The sequence below is a fragment of the Haliotis cracherodii genome, unplaced genomic scaffold (assembly GCF_022045235.1).
Source record: "Haliotis cracherodii isolate W230 unplaced genomic scaffold, xgHalCrac1.p SCAF_5, whole genome shotgun sequence".
In the NCBI taxonomy this organism is placed as follows: Eukaryota; Metazoa; Mollusca; class Gastropoda; order Lepetellida; family Haliotidae; genus Haliotis; species Haliotis cracherodii.
Window position 1 is genome coordinate 34,809,165 of NW_027266308.1, and position 21,322 is coordinate 34,830,486.

General features: G+C 41.5%; 2 protein-coding genes across 3 annotated transcripts in view; one reads left to right on the forward strand and one right to left on the reverse strand.

Annotated features, from left to right (window-relative positions):
- Window positions 1-2,673, forward strand: part of LOC139442163 (general transcription and DNA repair factor IIH helicase subunit XPD-like) — a 38,459-nt gene extending 35,786 nt beyond the window's left edge. Inside the window, exons 24-25 of the mRNA XM_071222958.1 lie at window positions 491-634; window positions 1,510-2,673. Coding sequence (XP_071079059.1) covers window positions 491-634; window positions 1,510-1,602 — 237 coding nt within the window. The 3' untranslated portion in view covers window positions 1,603-2,673. The remainder of the gene's footprint in view (window positions 1-490; window positions 635-1,509) is intronic.
- Window positions 2,674-8,458: 5,785 nt separating this feature from the next.
- Window positions 8,459-16,568, reverse strand: LOC139443175 (uncharacterized). Of its 2 annotated transcripts, none has more exons than XM_071224136.1 (2): window positions 16,300-16,568; window positions 8,459-9,678 (listed from the first exon to the last, which is right to left on the reverse strand). In XM_071224136.1, exon 2 carries the CDS (start codon window positions 9,642-9,644, stop codon window positions 8,517-8,519), a length of 1,128 nt encoding a protein of 375 aa, XP_071080237.1. In that variant the 5' UTR covers window positions 9,645-9,678; window positions 16,300-16,568; the 3' UTR covers window positions 8,459-8,516. The 2 variants fall into 2 exon arrangements, with proteins under 2 accessions (XP_071080237.1, XP_071080238.1); XM_071224137.1 differs by lacking the exon at window positions 16,300-16,568 and adding an exon at window positions 15,800-16,047.
- Window positions 16,569-21,322: the final 4,754 nt, after the last annotated feature.

Below are 21,322 nucleotides of genomic sequence, written 5' to 3' on the forward strand. Positions count from 1 at the left end.
GGTATGCAACAATGACTTGCATACTCAACACTGACATCTGTCCTATAACTGAAATACAGTTTAAAGCAGTGTTAGATCCAACAGACTAAATGCAAGGTTTAAAATTAACATAGGTCTTCCAGTCCATGACTAGAAAAATGCAAGAAAGACTAGTGTCTTTCACTTTTACCATTACGTAAATGGCAACTCTAGCAGATCATGTTTGCTTACAAGTGAAAATACTAATATATTTCTAACCCTGAGAAGTAGCACTTGTCCTGTATATGGAAGAACTGTACACTTGAAAGGTTGTTCTACAGTGCCATGTTAGTCAACTCAAGTCCATAGTCCATATCAGATGTCAGTAGCTTCAGGTTGATAAATCTGCCTTCTCATTAATTATGTTCCATTAACAACATGTGAAAGCATTCTTCAGTTTTAGTTTCTATAAGACAATCCCAGTTGTTTAATCATCACTGTAGAGTTGTAATGCTATGCAACTATCTGACAGAGATTCGCAAGGGCAGACAAGCGCGGGAAGCTGCCTCGATGGATCCAGGAGCACCTGAATGACCACTTCTGTAACCTTTCCATTGATGAGGCCATCCAGGTGTCCAAGAAGTTCCTACGGATGATGGCTCAACCATTCAGCAGGGTAAGTATAAACGACCAGTTGGTGGCTCAACCATTCAGTAGGGTTAGTATAAACGACCAGCTGGTGGCTCAACCATTCAGTAGGGTTAGTATAGACCACCAGTAGGTGGCTCAACCATTCAGCAGGGTTAGTATAGACCACCAGTTTGTGACTCAACCATTCAGTAGGGTTAGTATAGACCACCAGTTGGTGGCTCAACCATTCAGTAGGGTTAGTATAGACCACCAGGTGATGGCTCAACCATTCAGTAGGGTTAGTATAGACCACCAGTTGGTGACTCAACCATTCAGCAGGGTTAGTATAGACCACCAGTTGGTGACTCAACCATTCAGCAGGGTTAGTATAGACCACCAGTTGGTGGCTCAACCATTCAGCAGGGTTAGTATAGACCACCAGTTGGTGGCTCAACCATTCAGCAGGGTTAGTATAGACCCCCAGTTTGTGACTCAACCATTCAGCAGGGTTAGTATAGATCACCAGTTGGTGGCTCAACCATTCAGCAGGGTTAGTATAGACCCCCAGTTGGTGGCTCAACCATTCAGCAGGGTTAGTATAGACCACCAGGTGATGGCTCAACCATTCAGTAGGGTTAGTATAGACCACCAGGTGGTGGCTCAACCATTCAGCAGGGTTTGTATAAACGACCAGTTGGTGGCTCAACCATTCAGTAGGGTTAGTATAGATAATCACATGGTGACCATGAAGGGTTGGACACAAAGAACTTTCAAGTGTTCTTTGAGCCAGTTGTTTTGTGGAATTGCTGTTTTATATTAATCTGCTACAGTTATCAATACTGCTTTGTAACTGACAATTTGCTGTATCAAAACACTAATGTACCAGAGGAAATGCTTGACCTTGACTTTCTATGACTCCAGGAGGACCAACTGGGGCTGTCCCTTCTCACCCTAGAACAACTCCAGGCAGAAGACATGCAGAAGAAGCTGGAGTCCAAGATGCAATATGTCTGATGTCTGTGTATAATGCCTGTTTGATAATGTGTGATAGATATGTCTGATGCCTGTGTGTCTGATGTCTGTGTGATTTGTGTCTGATATGTACATGATATATGTGTGTCTGATGTATGTGTGTCTGATGTCTGTGTGTCTGATGTATGTGTGATTTGTGTCTGATATATGTCTGATATATGTGTGTCTGATGTACGTTTTCCTAGCAAATCTGATATGTCCCCAATGTTTGATGTCCTCTTGACATGTGTGTCTGATGTTGGTGTACACCCTGTCTGAGTGCATCAAACAATTATCATGTGATGCCTCTGTGAAACTTGAAGTGGACAAAGAACAGAAAATGCCATGATTCCACTGTATAAGGACAACTGAATTCGGCAGTATTTGTAGTAACACTCCTAAGGCTGAGTTGACAGTTACCCCAATCTTCATCTGTTACAACAAGGCCACAGGGCTCTGTTACTCCACCTCGTGGACAAACCTGTTGAGACAGCTTTGGAATACAGATCAGAGAGGAAAAGTATGTGACAAGCCCCTGTGACAATGGAAGACCAAATCACAACTATGACCTTTTTTTTATTGCATGTCACATTCCCTGGCCTGTGATACTCATAGGCAAAGCCAGTGGTTTGGTGTTGCTTTTCAGGATGCTGAGATATGAGACATGGAAAACGGTTACACCTAATCTTGAATTTAATCTTCCTGACTGGAATCACTGTCGTCCTGATAATATTCCTAGGTTTGTCAGGACCATACCAGTGCTTGTAGGTTTTACCAAAGTGGTAAGCATCTTTTGTCACTTCCCTCCCACATTAAGCTGACATATGGTGATATGGCGGGAATACTTGTAAAAGCGGCATTAAACTCAACTCATTCACTCACTCACTTCCTGACATTTTATGTTGGGAAATCTATGACATTAAATGGACATTACCACTTGCCAATGTCTCGTTCATCTAGAAGTATGTTAATCTGGACAATTTCAGTGAGACAGTGCTATCTGGATTAACATGGCCGTTGTGAATACATTTTGTACACAGTTGTTTGTATGAAATGAATGTGAATGATTTCTACTATGGTTTAATAAAATGTGACATTTTGTAAGTTCTCTGTTATTATGAATGTATACAATGAAAGTCATTTATGTTTAGAGAAGAGTTTGCTTTTCCTTGGTCACTAAGAAGCCGACCATTAGATAATCATAAAATAAAATAAAATAATCCGTTCCTGAATTGCTGTTATCCTAAACAATAAATCTTTCACTGGACATTCTGAAAATAAAGTTTGGTGGGTAAACACATACTGATTGGATCCTTTTCATAGCAAGTGTTGATAAAATATATTCTGTTTCAAACAAAAATCCATATGGAAATGTCAAGAGCGGTGTAGGATCTGATAACATTTTGGGTGACCTGATAAAGGTCACGACAGGTCACATCGTGAAACATGTCGCAATTGGTTTAACTGACCTGAAATTATTATTTTATCAGGAATAATATATTCCAATATAGTGTTATTTTAGTTGCAGCTTCCACCATATCTACTTAAAATTATAAGCGTAGCACTTTGGTACAAATGGTATGCAGGATATTTGACCAGTGACCGTGGGCACTTCCCGCGCTGCATGTATTTCGACTGCGAAAACGTTATGTTGGCATTTATTAGTCAAACTGCCTCAAATATGACTTTTAGCGAGTCATGGTACGGCATTTATGATATGTGTATCCATTCTCTTGCAACGAAAGTTCGTATGTGTATCCATTCTCTTGCAACTAAAGTTCGTTTCAAGGCGTCAATAGCGGTAATCTGACCGTGGTTGCTGTAAATAACGGCGAGTTGTGCGATCTACCTATCACTTCGCATACGATTTCGCCGAAATTATTGTAAACATTATTATAATTATTGAATGAAATTTTGAATATAATTAATCAAATATATTGCAACCATTAATCCAGATAAACAATGATCAATTTTTTTATTACCAGATATAATAATAGGATTAAATTGCGTACTTCAGTTCGGATTTGTTGACTGGTATTTCCGGTGTTGCGTGATAGCGGTGATCAGCTGATAATGTTTTCTGACATGGGGGGAAAACATCGTGTCATTGGAAAACTTGAGTTTATTTAATATGTTGGTAAATTTTGGGAGCCATGCTTTACCACGCGCTATAACCGAAGCGCGCATTAACGAGGGAACACTTATGTAACAACTTGTTAATAAATGTGTGTGAAAAGTCGAACTAAAATACGCCATTTGAAGGGGGCGTGGCCTAAATGCAAAATGTCCGATTGGGATTTTAAATTTTCCGGTTCCCTGGTTTAATGCATGAAATAAAATGCAGTTTTTATTTAGTGAAGATCGTCTTTTAATAACTAAATGAACACCTGTGATGGTGTCATTGTCAGGCTGGGGATGGGTGGCCCAGTCTCTTGGGTGTGTCAGTACCTCCAGGTTTGTCAACATCATACCCATACTCAGGGGTTTCAGCAAAGTGGTAAATATTTAAGACCTGCATCACTTCGGTCTTTTTTCCAACTCCGTGTTAAACCAAACTCACACATGGTCACATTCAAAAAGCAAAATCCCAGGAATACTTTTTCAGTGACCCTCCCTGATGTGTCAAATGATTTGAATGTCCGATTTAACCATCCATTCTTCCCATGATATGTTTGTGATAGTATATCCATATGACTATTTATAGAAGACCACCAATATATAGATGAAGCTCATTTGGGCATGATGACACACAAGGGGCCATGTCACGGAGCCTAACCACCGGATCTCCACTGAAATAGGATCCTACAAGTTGGTAGTAATATTTGAACAGTGTGAGGTTGGTTGGTTGGTTTGTTGTTTTACTCCGCACTCAGCAATATTCCAGCTTTATGACGGCGGTCTGTAATAATCGAGTCTGGACCAGACAATCCAGTGATTGATATCATGAGCATCGATCCACGCTATTGGGAATCGATGACATGCTTCAACCAAGTCAGCAAGCCTGACCATCTGATCCTGTTAGTCGCCTCTTACTACAAGAACAGTCGCCTTTTATGGCAAGAATGGGTTGCTGAAGACCTATTCTACCCCGGATCTTCACAGGTCAAACAGTGTGAGGAACATTATTGGATATATGCATGTGCTACAACTTTTATTGGCAGTTTAAACTGTATCACAGAAATATCAGAAAGCTTTGGTATTTGTCGGATTGTAAGTACATCTACTCATCAGTTATGAAAGGTATGATACAATGGGGAACTTGCTGGTGCTGCAATTGTCCATTCTCTAGCATTTGGGGGATCGTGGTGACCATTACAAACGAAGCAAACACGCTGCTTCTGACGGCAATAAATGCAACATTTTGGCATTGTCGCATCTTGTTGAAAGCTGCACTTTTAGCAGACTGCCTTTGACTAAATAGCTTCAGTCTTCCGCGATTGTTCTGACTGGCGGAATAGATACACCTTTTCATGTTTTTATGTGGTTAAACAACACTCAGCAATGTGGCGGTTCCCTGTAAACAATCGAGGTTGGACCAGACAATCCAGTGATTGATATGTTATTATGAGCAACGATCCACACCCCCGTGGTTTACGATGACACGCAGCCAACAAGCCACCGAGCCTGACCGCCCGGACCAGAGTTGACTCTTCCGACCAACTTGCTCAAGATCTGTTCAAACATTGTAGCAGTTACTGTACCTCACTGCTGCTTATACGATTTTAATGTTGTCTTTTCGGTAAACAGAACTAGGTGCTGTGCCTTAGTGTTTACCGGGAGCACGGGTGGCCCCAGTCATCTACGGTGCCGCGATTCGCTATGCAGAGTTGCGTCCCTTGGACACGCCAGAAACCTATGATTGTGGGTTCCAATCCCGGTTCGCCCTGATTATGTTTCTAGGTTTGTCAGCACCATACCCGTGCTCGTGGGTTTCACCGAAGTGGTAAACGCCTGAGACCTGCATCACCCCGGAATCACTACGAGCTGCTTTTACATGCAGCGTGAAAGGCGACTATGCTTGTCGTAAGAGGCGACTAACGGGAGTGGGTGATCAGACCCGCTGATTGCTGGTTGGGACACGCACAGCGAATACAAGGATTCCCTGGACAGGAAAGATGGAACAGGACCTATGGCGATTCAGACGTGATGTATATATTGTACCATTGTAAATATCCATCTACTTCAAGAGCAGTGTGAAGTATGCCAACACTGCATACGATGAAGTACTCAAAATCTTTCAAAAGTTTCTAAAAATTGCTTTTTCCAAATCGGATTTGATCAGCTTCAATGGAACTAATGTAGGCGGTTTGACATAGTTGTCTCCCTAAAGAACAAAACGATGTTTTGTCGTGATTGTTGTCGGAGGCTTTTCCTCCAATGAGATGTTAATGTGTATCCATCAATTAGAAGACTAGTATAATCTACTGAGTGATGAAATCACGGTTTCTTTAATACTGCTCTTCCCATTGTCACAGATGTGAGTGAGTAAGTGAGTATGGTTTTACGCCGCTTTTAGCAATATTCCAGCAATATCACAACGGGGGACACCAGAAATGGACTTCACATATTATACACATGTGGGGAATCAACCTGGGTCTTCGGCGTGACGAGCGAACACTTTATCCTCTAGCAGCCCCGTCATACCAAAAGACGTTAAAATATGGTACTTGTTATTACCCTGCCTGACGCTCGGTGTTAAGGGGATAAAACAAGAAATAGTCGGCTCGGGGTCAGTACACTGTGCTTGAGTGGGGTATTCATGTTAAAACTGCGGCATGGTATCTCAAAGGGCTAGCACTACAAAACCGACATTAGTCCGGACTAGTAATGCATCTACACACACAGACGTGCATGCATGTCGCTCTACCAATCCATTAATCTTGAACGCGATTTTAACCCCTTTCACCTCCCCCAAGTCGGCATTCCTAAAATAACTGTATTCATGGGAAGTGATGATTCAGCCGAACTCGTCTGACACACACCTGCCTGAACACTGAATGCAGAAGCAAGTCTGTCTGGTCCTACGCGTCTTAATTTATCCCAATAAGTATTCTCTGTATCGCCAAGGGCCAGTGATTGTGACGCGGGGCTTGACGTCGACCTCACTATGCCGTATTTTTGCTATGGGAGGCTTTTCAGACTCTGGCTTGAACATACAATGATGAAAATTCCTTCTCATATCATTTAATTGGATTACCATATATACTAATACTAGAGAGGAAGGGGAATACGAATATTGATAAGATCATCAAAGCCTCCTCGAGTCAATATGAGCGTTCGTCAACATGTTATTGGAATCGGAGACATTATATGTAAAAGCTATTGTTGTTGTGTGTTTAATTTAGTTCTCAAGTCCGCCTTTTGAGAAAAGCATGGAGTGAGTATACACTAGTTTTACAAGAGATATTCACAATTCCAGTTATCCAAATATATACTCCGTGTCTAGAAGTTGTAGTGGGCGTGAGTAGTAGTGAATCATTAATATTGGCTAAGGATTATACACTTATAAAATAGATTTTATGTGAATTAGGGGTAACTCTCTGTTTTAGAGTGCAATGTTGAAGAGAAAACAATAGTTTGAGAGGAGTTCAATATAGTACGTATTTACCCAATCCGTGGTAGCTGCGGGTAGGCGTGGCTTCGACCTACTGACACACAGAATACATGAACACACAATGCCATTTAGAAAGTAGTTAAATGTAACAAATGTTATATTTGGTATAAAACTTTCTTAGTGAAGTACAGATGCTAGTACTTCTGGGGGGAAGACACTGCCAGAGTGAGGCACCTAATCGCCTGCATTCAAAGTCAGCGATCTAACCCACCCAGCCACCGAGGCTTCCATAAAAAATGAAAGTATAACAACAGGTAGTCAAGATAACGTTTTTGTCTCACGCATCTATATTTATCTAAGGACCTATCAAAACTGTCTGAGCTCGGGACATGGTGGGTCCGGTTTCACAAGGCGATCTTAGCATTAGGAGTGTCGTAGGTCTATGTACGATCGTACAAGTGCATTGGTTACAACGTTCGTTTTGATGGAACTGTTTTGTGCAGAAGGTCCCTGATTTAACTCAGTTCAAGCATTTACTTTAGCCTTTCCAAATCATGACGGGGCCCGCCATCTTGTCAGCCAAAACGATGCCGGCTTTTGTTTTCGATCTAGAATTCTTATTCACGTTCTATCATAAAAATTACATATATTTACAGGCAAGTGATTAAGGAAGGAATTGGCATTTATAGGTATGAAAAATATTTTATGATTTGTAGCTTATCAGAGATGTAGAAATGCGTTGTAAATCTTACAGCGAACATTGGCAGATTTTTCTATCGGGTCGATACGCAGTGGTGATATCTAGCCAGTGGTGATATCTAGCCAGTGGTGATATCTAGCCAGTGGTGATATATACATCAACTGATAGTAAACGATGAACACATTAAGGGACATACGGAAACTGGAACTTTGCTCAGCTATCTGGGATCTATCTCAAATTAATGGCGTTGCAATTAATTTTGAAACAGGGACATATTTGTCTTATATGATAATCCTTTAATGACAGAGAGCAAACAAAGTCATTTACAACTTAATTACAATTTGCCAGGGCATATAAAAAGAATGACATTTAAATTTGAGCGGAGAGGACAACTCTCCGCGCTCTGGGACATATCTCAAATCAAATCTCATCGTTGTAATTAGTGCCAGGTATGAAATTGGAACGTTATCTTTGTCGTTCTGACGTGACCCGTAATGGATGTCCTCAGATCTTTGTTTGGCGATAGCGAGAACTAAGATCTGATTTTAATGAGATTGGTCTTAATAATGTAAGTGAATGAATACAAAGAAAGTCGCTTTTTTCAACTTTAATCAAAATCAAAACGGCCAATGTTCAGAGACATATCCCCTGGATTGTATTGCTTCACCAGTATGGAGGGAAGAAGCTGTTATTAAATGCTACTTTTCCGTCTAGTGTATACAGATTGTTGTCCGTCCCACGTAGCATGGCTGCCACCCTCCCGAAGCCGCTGTCTGTCATCAGGTAGACATCACACGTGGACAGAATTTGCTGATCTATCAGAACTTTGCCAAATCCATCACAAGCTTGTGCGCCGGTATCCTGGTCTACGTGAACCAAGGGACCATCAACATCCGCGAAGACCTCCGGAAACATGCGCCGTGACTCTTGCCGCACCTGCTCTGAGTTCGTTGATACAAACACCCGATAGGTGGCGCTGTTGTTGTACTGTTTCAAAAACGCCCACATCATATCTATGTAGTCTTTTTTTTGTGCAGCGAAAGATCGATGAAGACGAATATGAGCACACACAAGTTTCCTACCGTTAGCTCTGACAGAGGTTTGGAATTTATCAATTTGTTCTTGATATTTGGGTTTCAGTTTAAACAACCGGCGAAGGACAATGTTATATATATCCACTGCTGTTCTATTTTGGGCCCATTTTAGGTCTTGAAACCGAGGAAGTTTCATGATATATTGCACAAATTCTTGATTGACTTTAAACAGTATCACATCTTGGGTAAACCGTTGTTCCAGTTCTATAGTGTGTATGTTCTCCCGGAGTGTCCAGGCACTGCTGTCCAGCAGCGTGTACGGGGTGACACTCAGACCAGACAGAGAACCCGGCGGTATGATCCACTTAGCCTCGTTCTCGTCCAGAAAGTTGGCGATATCACATGGTATGGTCATAATGATCCCAAACCGTCGCCCCATCAGCTGAGAAATGAGATAGGCCGCTAGGATTCCCTCCTGTCGATCGCCGAGTCCTCCACAAAGTTGCTGACTACAGTCATAAATGAAATACTTCTTATCGTATTTAGGTTGAGGGAAGTCCTTCTCCAAGGTCACTGGTACTCGGGAGGGACCATAGAAATATTTAAACTTGGGCTGTGTCGTGAGGCCGTGTTCAGGTGCCTGGTGAGTAGGCCCGTTGTACCCCAGGTTAAATACATACAGACCTGTCATGATAATCATGGCAAACACAAACAGTTTGATCACGGTCCTTTTTCTGCATGAAGTTGTTCGTGACATATTTTCATCTGGGAATCTTCAACTTGGCCCGCCTCTGAAATAAAAATTATACTGTTATTATAAAGATATTTCCGTTAGTTTCCATATGGATAATTTTCTAAAAGTTTTGTTAATACATGTCTCATTAGAGTGAGTGAGTGAGTTGGGTTTCACGCCGCTTTGAACAGCATTCCACTTACAGCATGCGTGTGAGGAAACGAAGTGATGCAGATCTCAGACGTTTTACTACCTTGGTGAAACCCACGAGCACGGGTATGGTGCTGACAAACCTAGAAACTTATTCCGGGCGAACCGTGATTCGAACCCACGATCATAGGTTTCTGGCGTGCACAAGGGACGCAACTCTGCACAGAGAATTATGGCGTCTTACACAACTGGGCCATTCGTGCACCCATATCGCCGTAGAGATAACAGTGAATGTTGTTAAACGCCACAGTCGGCCAATGTGAGCGACCTCTCGGCGGCATGTATTCATACGAATCTTAGCCAGGCCAGCCAATGGTTGAGAGCATGAACGCCGACACACGCCGTCCTTATACTGTGACACATAACAACATTTCAACCACAGCATCCCTTGTAGTCAACTCATCCTATATCTATTGGTTGGGGCACGGGTGGCCCAGTCGTCTAAGGCGCCGCGATTCGCTGTGCAGAGTTGCGTCCCTTGGGCACGCCAGAAACCTATGATTGTGGGTTCGAATCCCGGTTCGCCCCGATTATGTTTCTAGGTTTGTCAGCACCATACCCGTGCTCGTGGGTTTCACCGAAGTGGTAAACGTCTGAGACCTGCATCACTTTGGGCTTTCCTCCCACATTAAGCTGACACGCCGTGATATAACTGGAATACTGTTAAAAGCGGCGTTAAAACAAACTCACTCACTCACTCAACAGATGAAAATCTTCCTGACTTAATTTTTAGGTCATTCAGGCCAAGCCTAAAACGAATAGTTATGTTACGAAAATTCCTGTATCGTAAGTTTGATAAATATGATTCTGGTTCAAACAATGACTTGAACTGACGATAGGTATCATATTTTGAACTTCACAAATATCTGAATGCCATTTCTGATGAAACATAACGCATGCGAAAGTGCTTAATCAAACCATTTGCATTACCTATTGTGTGAGACAGCCATATGAAACCAAAGCCATATGTAGAAAGCTATGTACGTATACAAGAAGCCCATGTGTTCTCTCCAAGTGTATTGGGGTGTACGAGCATGTTGTAGGCTTTCTCAAGGGGCGACAATGTGGATTGGGTGGATATGTTCGCCAACATGGTGAATCGTTTCTCATCAAACCGAAAGCGACAAAACTGTTTCCATAATCATAAGAAATCTCTGCTAAAGCAGAGTCCATTGTAACTTCATCATAAGCATGTAAGTATGAATCACTTTCACATTGTCATGATACCAGGTGTTCGCGAAGTCAATCACTGGTTTGTCTTGTCGAGACCCGACAATTTACATGTCGCTGTCATACAGCAGGGATATATATGATACAATATCTAATAATAATACACCCATATATCCCTCACCTAAAACATAACAACAACAAAAACAAAAAACAACAACCCTAAAACAACCCCCTAAAATACAAAATGCCCAGTGGCTTGGTGTGTGTCGTTGCTCATCAATATTAATCACTGGACTGGCTTGTCAAGACTTGTCAAGAATATTGAAGAGTGCAAAGTTATTCAAAGAAACTGAAATTGTCTACAGGACTCCATAGTGACAGCCTCTACAAGACTCCACAGTGACAGTCTCCACAAGGCTCCACAGTGACAGCCTCTACAAGACTCCACAGTGACAGTCTCCACAAGACTCTACAGTGACAGTCGCTACAAGACTCCACAGTGACAGTCTCCACAAGGCTCCACAGTGACAGCCTCTACAAGACTCCACAGTGACAGTCTCCACAAGACTCCACAGTGATAGTCGCTACAAGACTCCACAGTGACAGTCTCCACAAGGCTCCACAGTGACAGCCTCTACAAGACTCTACAGTGACAGTCTCCACAAGACTCCACAGTGACAGTCTCCACAAGACTCCACAGTGACAATCTCTACAAGACTCCACAGTGACAGTCTCGACAAGACTCCATAGTGACAGTCTCAACAAGGCTCCACAGTGACAGTCTCCCCGAGTCTCCACAGTGACAGTCTCCACAAGGCTCCACAGTGACAGTCTCCACAAGACTCCACAGTGACAGTCTCCACAAGACTCCACAGTGACAGTCTCCACAAGACTCCACAGTGACAGTCTCCACAAGGCTCCAAAGTGACAGTCTCCCCGAGTCTCAACAGTGACAGTCTCCACAAGACTCCACAGTGACAGTCTCCACAAGACTCCACAGTGACAGTCTCTACAAGACTACACAGTGACAGTCTCCACAAGACTCCACAGTGACAGTCGCTACAAGACTCCACAGTGACAGTCTCCACAAGACTCCACAGTGACAGTCGCTACAAGACTCCACAGTGACAGTCTCCACAAGATTCCACAGTGACAGTCGCTACAAGACTCCACAGTGACAGTCTCTACAAGACTCCACAGCGACAGCCTCTTTGGGACCGAATCCAAGGTTCGGAGTGAGTGAGTATGGTTTTACGCCGCTTTTAGCAATATTCCAGCAATATCACGGCGGGGGACACCAGAAATGGGCCAAGGTTAGGGATAACGATATGTATTTGTATATCGACTTCGAGATAAGCGGTCAAATGTATATGTATGTATTTATATAGTAAGTCGGGACTGGAGAATATGTTCGATATATCGGTACATTCGAGATAAAGAATTTCCACTGATTGACATCATGTACATCTATCCACGCACTTGGGAACGTACGATGACATGTATCAACCAAGTCAGCGAGCCTGATCACCCGATCCCGCCTCTTAGTCGCCTCTTACGACAAGAATGGTTCCCTCTTGCAACGAGCATGAGTTGCTGAAGACCTATTCTTTGTCCGGAGGAAAGCCCGAAGTGATGCAGGTTTCAGATGTATACCACTTCGGTGAAACCCACGAGCACGGGTATGGTGCTGACAAACCTAGAAACATAATTGGGGCGAACCGAGATTCGAACCCACAATCATAGGTTTCTGGCGTGCCCAAGGGACGCAACTCTGCACAGCGAATCGCGGTGCCTTAGACGACTGGGCCACCCGTGTCCCCTCATAAAACATAGAACCTCAGGTTCATCTTTTATTCAGTCCGATGACATTTAAGGGATGGAGATGTGTTATTTGGTATAAAAGAAATAATAACCAATCACTTAACATTGCTGTTGTTTTTAAATAAACATTTCTCTGAAACGTTTGTGATACCTTTTTGGAATGAGTTGATAATTTGTTGTACATATTTACATAAAATATCTATTACAAGATATTTTTCACACTGCTTCACGCCGCACTCAGCAATATTTCAGCTGACGGCGGTCTGTAAATAATCGAGTCTGGACAAGACAATCCAGTGATTAATATCATGAGCATCGTCCCATGCAATTGGGATACGATGGCATGCATCAACCACGGGTCCTGAATGGAGAGGACTGGTTTGACTGAAAGTGCACCTCATTGGTGCACGTTACATTTACATACTGCCAGCCGATTGAACCAGGTTCCGGGTTGGAATAGGTCCCCAGCCACCTGTGCTGGTCGTAAGAGGTGACCAAATATCACACGTTGAGGCTCGCTGACTTCGTTGATAGCGTGTCCTCGGATCGTGTAGATCGGTAATCTTACTATCAGTCCAGATTCAATTATTTACATGTCGTCGTCATACATATGTAATATTGCTGAGTACGGCGTTAAACAACAAACAAACAGGAAGTAGAAGGCCATTTTATATACACAGCCGCAGTGAGTGACTGAGAGAGGCAGCACACTTTTATTTCCCAGAGGAAGGGATGTAAATGGCTTATGACAAACAAGTCATGTTCAGAAACCGGATAGTTTTTCCACATTTGACCTGGCTTTGACAACATATTCATTAAACATTTAACATTGGTACTTGGTTCATACAAATACATAATGATTCTAGCTTATAATTCGTGTGGGGTATTTGCAGTTTACCAAATGTTCAGTAAATAAAGTAAGTAAATGATTGTTTATTCAACACACATAGGCACGCACTCTCTGGATTGTATAAGTAGCGTATGTCCACTACATTCTACTACTTCCATAGCTATAAATAGTATAGACTAGGTCCATGCCCTCAATATATCCTTTTACATATATTAGGGTCCTGGTAGGTGTGATCATAAATCAGAGGGGCGTTTGTCTGTACAGACAGAACTGTACTATTAGAGCCCTTGGTCAGTAGGCGGTACTATGTAGGGCCTTTGGTCTGTACAGACAGTACTGTACTATTAGAGCCCTTGGTCAGTAGGCGATACTATGTAAGGCCTTTGGTCTGTACAGACAGTACTGTACTATTAGAAGCCTTGGTCAGTAGGCGGTACTATGTAGGGCCTTTGGTCTGTACAGACAGTACTGTACTATTAGAGCCCTTGGTCAGTAGGCGGTACTATGTAAGGCCTCTGGTCTGTACAGACAGTACTGTACTATTAGAGCCCTTGGTCAGTAGGCGGTACTATGTAGGGCCTTTTGTCTGTACAGACAGTTCTGTACTATTAGAGCCCTTGGTCAGTAGGTGGTACCATGTAGGGCCCTTGTTCATTAGGTGGTACTATGTAGGGCCTTAATCTCTAGGCAGTACTTTGTGTGCCCTTTGATCTGCAGGCACTACTATTTAGGGCCTTTGGTCTGTAGGCAGTATTATTTAGGGCCTTTGTCTGTAGGCAGTACTATTTAAGGCCCTTGGTCTCTAGGCAGTACCATTTATGGCCTTTGGTCTCTAGGCAGTACTATGTACTGCCTGTGGTCTGCGGGCATTACTAAGTAGGGCCTTTAGTCTCTTGGCAGTACTAGAGCCATTTGATCTGCAGGCAGTACTATTTAGGGCATTTGGTATGCAGACATTACTATGTAGTGTCTGGGGTCTGCAGGCATTACTATGTAGGGCTTTTAATCTCTAGACAGTACTATGTGTGTCCTTTAATTTGTAGGCAGTACTATTTCGGGCCTTTGGTCTGTAGGCAGTACTATTTAAGGTATTTCGTCTGTAGGCAGTACTATTTAGGGCCCTTGGTCTCGAGGCAGTACTATGCAGTGCCTGCGGTTTGCGGGCATTACTAAGTAGGGCCTTTAGTCTCTAGGCAGTACTAGAGCTATTTGATCTACATGCAGTAATATTTAGGGCCTTTCGTCTGTAGGTAGTATTATTTAGGGCCTTTAGTCTAAAGGCAGTACTATGTAGGGCCTTTATCTGTAGGCAGTACTATTGAGGGCCTTTGGTCTGTATGCAGTACTAAATAGGACCTTTGGTCTGTAGGCCATACTATTTAGGGCCTTTTGTTTGTACGAAGCACTATGTAGGCCTTTGGTCTGTAGGTCCCACATTACCTGTTTCGCTCTTAACCATTTCAAGTAAATGAAATCATTGTCAATATTTCATGTAACATATGTGTAACTGTTCCTTTGCTCTTTTTCAGGCATCGTCGCAGGACTCTAAGGTGATGCAATTAAACTTTGGTGCGGCACCACGCTGCCGCAAGAGAATCTACAGAGAGACAGAGAACCGCCTGGTACGCCTCAAAGATCAGCTGCAGCAGGGTGACAAGTCTGCTATTGAGTTTTTAGATGCTTGTGGACACTTGCTTCGTCTGGGATAAATAAACTGTTAAGTATAATATTAAAGTATCTATTTAAATCTGCTTTGCTTTGTTTGTCAGATCTTATCTGGACTATTCTATTTTAAAGTCTGAGGTAACACGCATAAGGATTAGTGTGCACTCAACCGTTTAAAGTGTTGTTATAAGCTGTCTAACTATTGGGACGTCTAACTAATGGGAGGACACCATCCTCATTGCTCATTGTAAATACTGATAATTTAATGACACACTCTCGCCAGATTACAGCATGCGTCCATGCTTACTTAACAGAACAATGGACACGTCACATCACCATCGCGTTGATACTGACGGAGCTCAAAGGAGTAAAGTACTTCTCCAATAATGAACCCCTTGAATATTAAAAATGCAGTAGTGATAATAAAAGTTTCAAATACGGTACGGTAAAAAAGTTCTGTTACCTTTTCAGTGCAGTCAAAACGTCACCACCTTCTCAGTATGAGTCAATGCTAAATAATAGTCCTTTATCAGGTGTGTTGGTGTTGGTATCGATAAGATACAGGACATTGATCAATGAGACTGACTGTGTGAAGTCACCCTCGCCCCCGACTGCATTAAAGCGGTAGTAGAGAGACCGCATGTATTCCTTCCGGTTGAATATCCATGTAACCTATGTCATGCAACTCAACTCCGTATCGTGAAATAACAGGAAAAGACGTTCGTACAATATCTGGCATTATATGTCCTGGCTCACGCCCTCAGATCCGCTAAACTGTGAGATCAAGCTTGCAGAGCAGGTTGTCGTGTTAACGTTTTTATTACAAAAGCCCCCCCCCCCCCCCCCCCCCAATTACAAAAGCCCCCCCCCCCCCCCCCATCTAAATGGGACATCACCGTACATCAAGAACTTCGACCCTTGAATATGACAAGCCAACACAACAAGCAAGACGATGTTACTTACCTCAGGTACTCAAAAGAGAGTGGTGGGTTGATGACGCTTTTGCTTTGTTTCTTGTTTAACGCCGCACCCATTAAGTCGTTGCAAGCAGTGGGTATACTGTTTAAAGTCAATGGTTGACTATAGAACCGTAACACAACGCTCAATCACATCATCCACGACCCGGCCTTGTCTGGCTGCTTGTGTGAGTTGGCCTGTGCGTAACTTAAGTGTCCTGTGAAAGCATGTTTTCAAAGGTCCTATATTTTGTAATAAAAGTGAACAGGAGATAACACAATGTGCTTAGAATAGCACGTCCGGGTCTGTGTGTGTTTCGGTGAATATAAACGGGCGAGTGCGGATATGATATAACAGGGTAGATTGGCCGGGTAGATGTATATTCGATGTATATTCGCCCATGCAGGGTACGTCGTCATCAATGAGAGCATTGTACCGCAGCGTTATCCCAAGACGAGGTTGAACCCCCGCCAGCATAGCTGATATATGCATGGCTTTTTGTATAGCTCACGTCTCACAAGAGTAACCTCTTAAACACGGTGTCAGTTTATTTACACCGGTATCAGTCAGGACCGGTCTCGTTTAAGAAAGTTATACGGGGAGCACGCCCAATGTAAAAAAATCAAAAGAATAGATTTACAAAAATCACAGGACACATTTACCATCAAGTAAACAATATGGGTTATATTTTAAAGGTCCTTTACTTCGGTCCCATACAAAATTGCATTATTCGGTGTTATGATTATATTGAAAAATTCATGAAGTAACTAATAGTCAATCAATAAATTTTATTTTTGTTACCGAGGCATATAGCTTTTCGGATAAGAAGGCTTTATTTAGCGATATGGCGATTTGCATCCAGTTATTTTAACGAGTGAGTGATAGTCAAATATTAGATTGAAAACCAAAACAAGCAGCTTGGTTTATAGTCAATATATATTGATTATTCGTTTTATTTAAGTGATATACATTCCCACACACATAAAAACATAAACATACAGGCATTTTCGTGTACATTTACACATACAGAATTACATAAACATACAAGATTTTTTGGTACATTCACAGGTACAGAAATACATAAACATACATGAATATGTGATACATTTACACATAGATATACATAAACATACATGAATGTGTGATACATTTACACATAGATATACATAAACATACATGAATATGTGATACATTTACACATAGATATACATAAACATACATGAATATGTGATACATTTACACATAGATATACATAAACATACATGAATTTGTGGTTCATTCACACCAACAGAAATTCATGAACATACATGAATGTGTGATACATTTACACATACAGAATTACATAAACATACATGAGTTTGTGGTTCATTCAAACATACAGAAATACATAAACATACATGAATTTGTGGTACATCATTTACACATCGGGAAATACATAAACATACATGAATTTGTGATACATTTACACATAGATATACATAAACATACATGAATTTGTGGTTCATTCACACCAACAGAAATACATGAACATACATGAATGTGTGATACATTTACACATACAGAATTACATAAACATACATGAGTTTGTGGTTCATTCAAACATACAGAAATACATAAACATACATGAATTTGTGGTACATCATTTACACATCGAGAAATACATAAACATACATGAATTTGTGGTACATCATTTACACATCGAGAAATACATAAACATACATGAATTTGTGGTACATCATTTACACATCGAGAAATACATAAACATACATGAATTTGTGGTACATTCACACATCGAGAAATACATAAACATACATGAATTTGTGGTACATTTACACATACAGAAATACATACACATACATGAATTTGCGGTACACTTACGCATACAGAAATACATAAACATACATGAGAACCGAGACGTGTTATTTTAGATATATGCATATATAATTACTTATTGTGTATCACACACATACTTAGTTCCATTATTTATATCACAGTGAATGTCTATAATCAGGCAATATGTATATTGACTGAAATTCTAGGTCGATATGTATATTGACTGAAATTTAGGTCGATATGTATATTGCCTGAAATTCTAGGTCAATATGTATATTGACTGAAGTGAATTAGACATCTGGATTCAATATCCTCATTTTTATTTGGATCTATTTTAATCTCACGGAGATCAAAGTAACAATGAATTGATTGGTTGTTCAAACATGTTTACAGTTCTTGTTGGCACATGTAAGACTGGAGTGACACCTGGCGTTGGAGTGAGTGAGTGAGTGAGTGAGTGAGTGAGTTGGGTTTAACGCCGCTTTTAACAGTATTCCAGTTATATCACGGCGTGTCAGCTTAATGTGGGAGGAAAGCCCGAAGTGATGCAGGTCTCTGACGTTTACCACTTCGGTGAAACCCACGAGCACGGGTATGGTGCTGACAAAACTTAGAAACATAATCGGGGCGAACCGGGATTCGAACCCACAATCATAGGTTTCTGGCGTGCCCAAGGGACGCAACTCTGCACAGCGAATCGCGGCGCCTTAGACGACTGGGCCACCCGTTAACATTTGCATCTATTTGTCTGATACTTATGCCACTTACTGCACAAATACACTTCATGGCAAATTCCTGACCACCGCACTTGGAGGCCCACCTCATATTTCCTCAGTGGTGTACAGCTGTTGGTTGCACAGGTCGAACTGGTTTATGCTATAGTGTTCTGCACGAACAGCTACCCGACACTGGCCATGACCATGCTTTGTTTGTTGTTGTTTAACGCCACACTCGGCAATATTCCAGCTATATGACGGCGGTCTGTATATAGTCAAATCTTAACCAGACAATCCAGTGATTAATATCATGAGCATCGATCCACGCAATTGGGATCGATAACATGCATCAACCAAGTCAGCGAGCCTGACCTCCCGATCCCTTAGTCGCCTTTTACGACAAGAATAGTCACCTTTTACGCAAGCATGGGTTGCTGAAGACCTATTCTACCCCGGAATCTTCACGGGTTGTACACATGTAAGCAAATAAGAGCATGTAAATGGGTCACCCTGTCAGTTCTGTGTGAAATGAGCATCAGGAATTATTTTGTGTAGAGAAACGTAATGTGTAATAAAAGATTAAAGTTTATATGTTAGTGTAAGTTTGCAGATGCATACCAGTCTGGATAAACCAACATGCTTTGGTTTGGTGTAATCTAGTACAGTAAACTACGGTTATAACGAACTCAAAGGGACCACTTATTTTAGTTCGTTATAATCGTTGTTCCTTATAAGCATATATACAGCCTATATACAACAAATGGCCAGGACTAATAAATAAGTTCGTTCTATCGGTCAGTTCGTTATAAGCGTCTTCGTTATAACTGTAGTGTACTGTATTCCAACCATCCCGTGGTTCCTGCTACGATTATGGGATGAAAATTTGATAGATTGTTGGGCACTTGTCTGCTGAGCCACTGTGCGTTCCCACGTTTTGGATTCGCATACAATCTCCTTTAAGAACTATGACTTCAGAATGAGAGAGTCTAGTTCAGCAACAATTTGAACAATATTTAAGTCACATTAGGCAGCCTGTCAGTTGGATGTGGGAAACTGACCTAATTATGTAGGTCTCAGACCATTACCACTCTGGTGAAACCCCCGAATAAGGGTGTGGAGCTGACAAACCTAGAGACATTATCTGAACCCATGATCACAGGTTTGTCATGTCTCAGTATGAAACTCTGCACTGCAGCACCTTAGACAATCCTGCCACCCAAACTTTGGAAGTATAAGGAGCTAGATAAGTAGCTGCTACTGGTAGTAGCATATTTTGAATATACCACTCAAAAGAAGCTAAAAGAACACCCCATTATTTCATATTACTGTAGTTACTATGTCATTGACTATAGTAACATGAAAGACTCCAGGCTGGATAGCACCACCAGTGGCTATTACGTGTTATGTCCTTTCTTTGCTGTGCAGAGTTGCGTCCCTTGAACACGCCAGAAACCTATGATTGTGGGTTCGAATCCCGGTTCGCCGGATAATGTTTCTAGGTTTGTCAGCACCATACCCGTGCTAGTCTAAGACCTGCATCACTTTGGGCTTTCCTCCCACATTTAGCTGACACGCCATGATATAACTGGAATACTGTTAAAAGCTGCATCAAACCCAACTCACTCACTCTTATTGACCAATCAGATTCAATCTCTCATATCACTTGCATTTGCTTCAAACAAAATGGCGGCGGCCAGTCAAGATGATTGATAATCTATAATTTATATCTTACCCGTGAAGTGCATCAGATCACTTGAGCACCTTGATTAAAAACATGAAAAGATTTGAAAAATATCTGTCCATGGTACACAAGCTTTGCAAATCCTGCAGTCGACCGAAATCTGCACATGTTGTTTCTGAACAGGATGTCTATTATGCGATTTTGATTGGACTATAGCATAAACTTGTTAGTCCAGCCAAAATGTTACTCCGGAATTCCAGCCTAGTTCAGCAAACGTGGAAACTGAGCTTTTATAGTCAGTTAACGCCCTTAGGCATTCTTTAACTTCTTTTGTGTAGTATACATCCACATTGTAACAAACAAGACAACATCACATAAGCACCATTTTTTAATTTTTCACCTCAGTTAAAATACAAGGTTGTATTGTGTGAATAATACAATAAAATAAACTATTTCAAATTTCTGTAATTTAAAAAATAAATATATGTTTAGATTTCACATCATAAAAGCATAATAATTCAACAAAACATAGAGTATCAACTTTACAGAGGGTTCAATATAAATCATATTTTCACAGTAAGTTGTGCATTAACACAATTGCATGGGAAGGTGGAATTAGGCTCCACCGTAACATCACTGAACACTGAAGTACTTTGCCTTGTAGTATAGTGCACAATCAACCATACTAGGACTTTGGACCAAGTGATATGACCCACTGCATGCATTTTGTTAAGTCCTCATTTGTTTTCGCTAACAGGTACATGACATGGTCATATCTATACTGAGACAACTGATGATC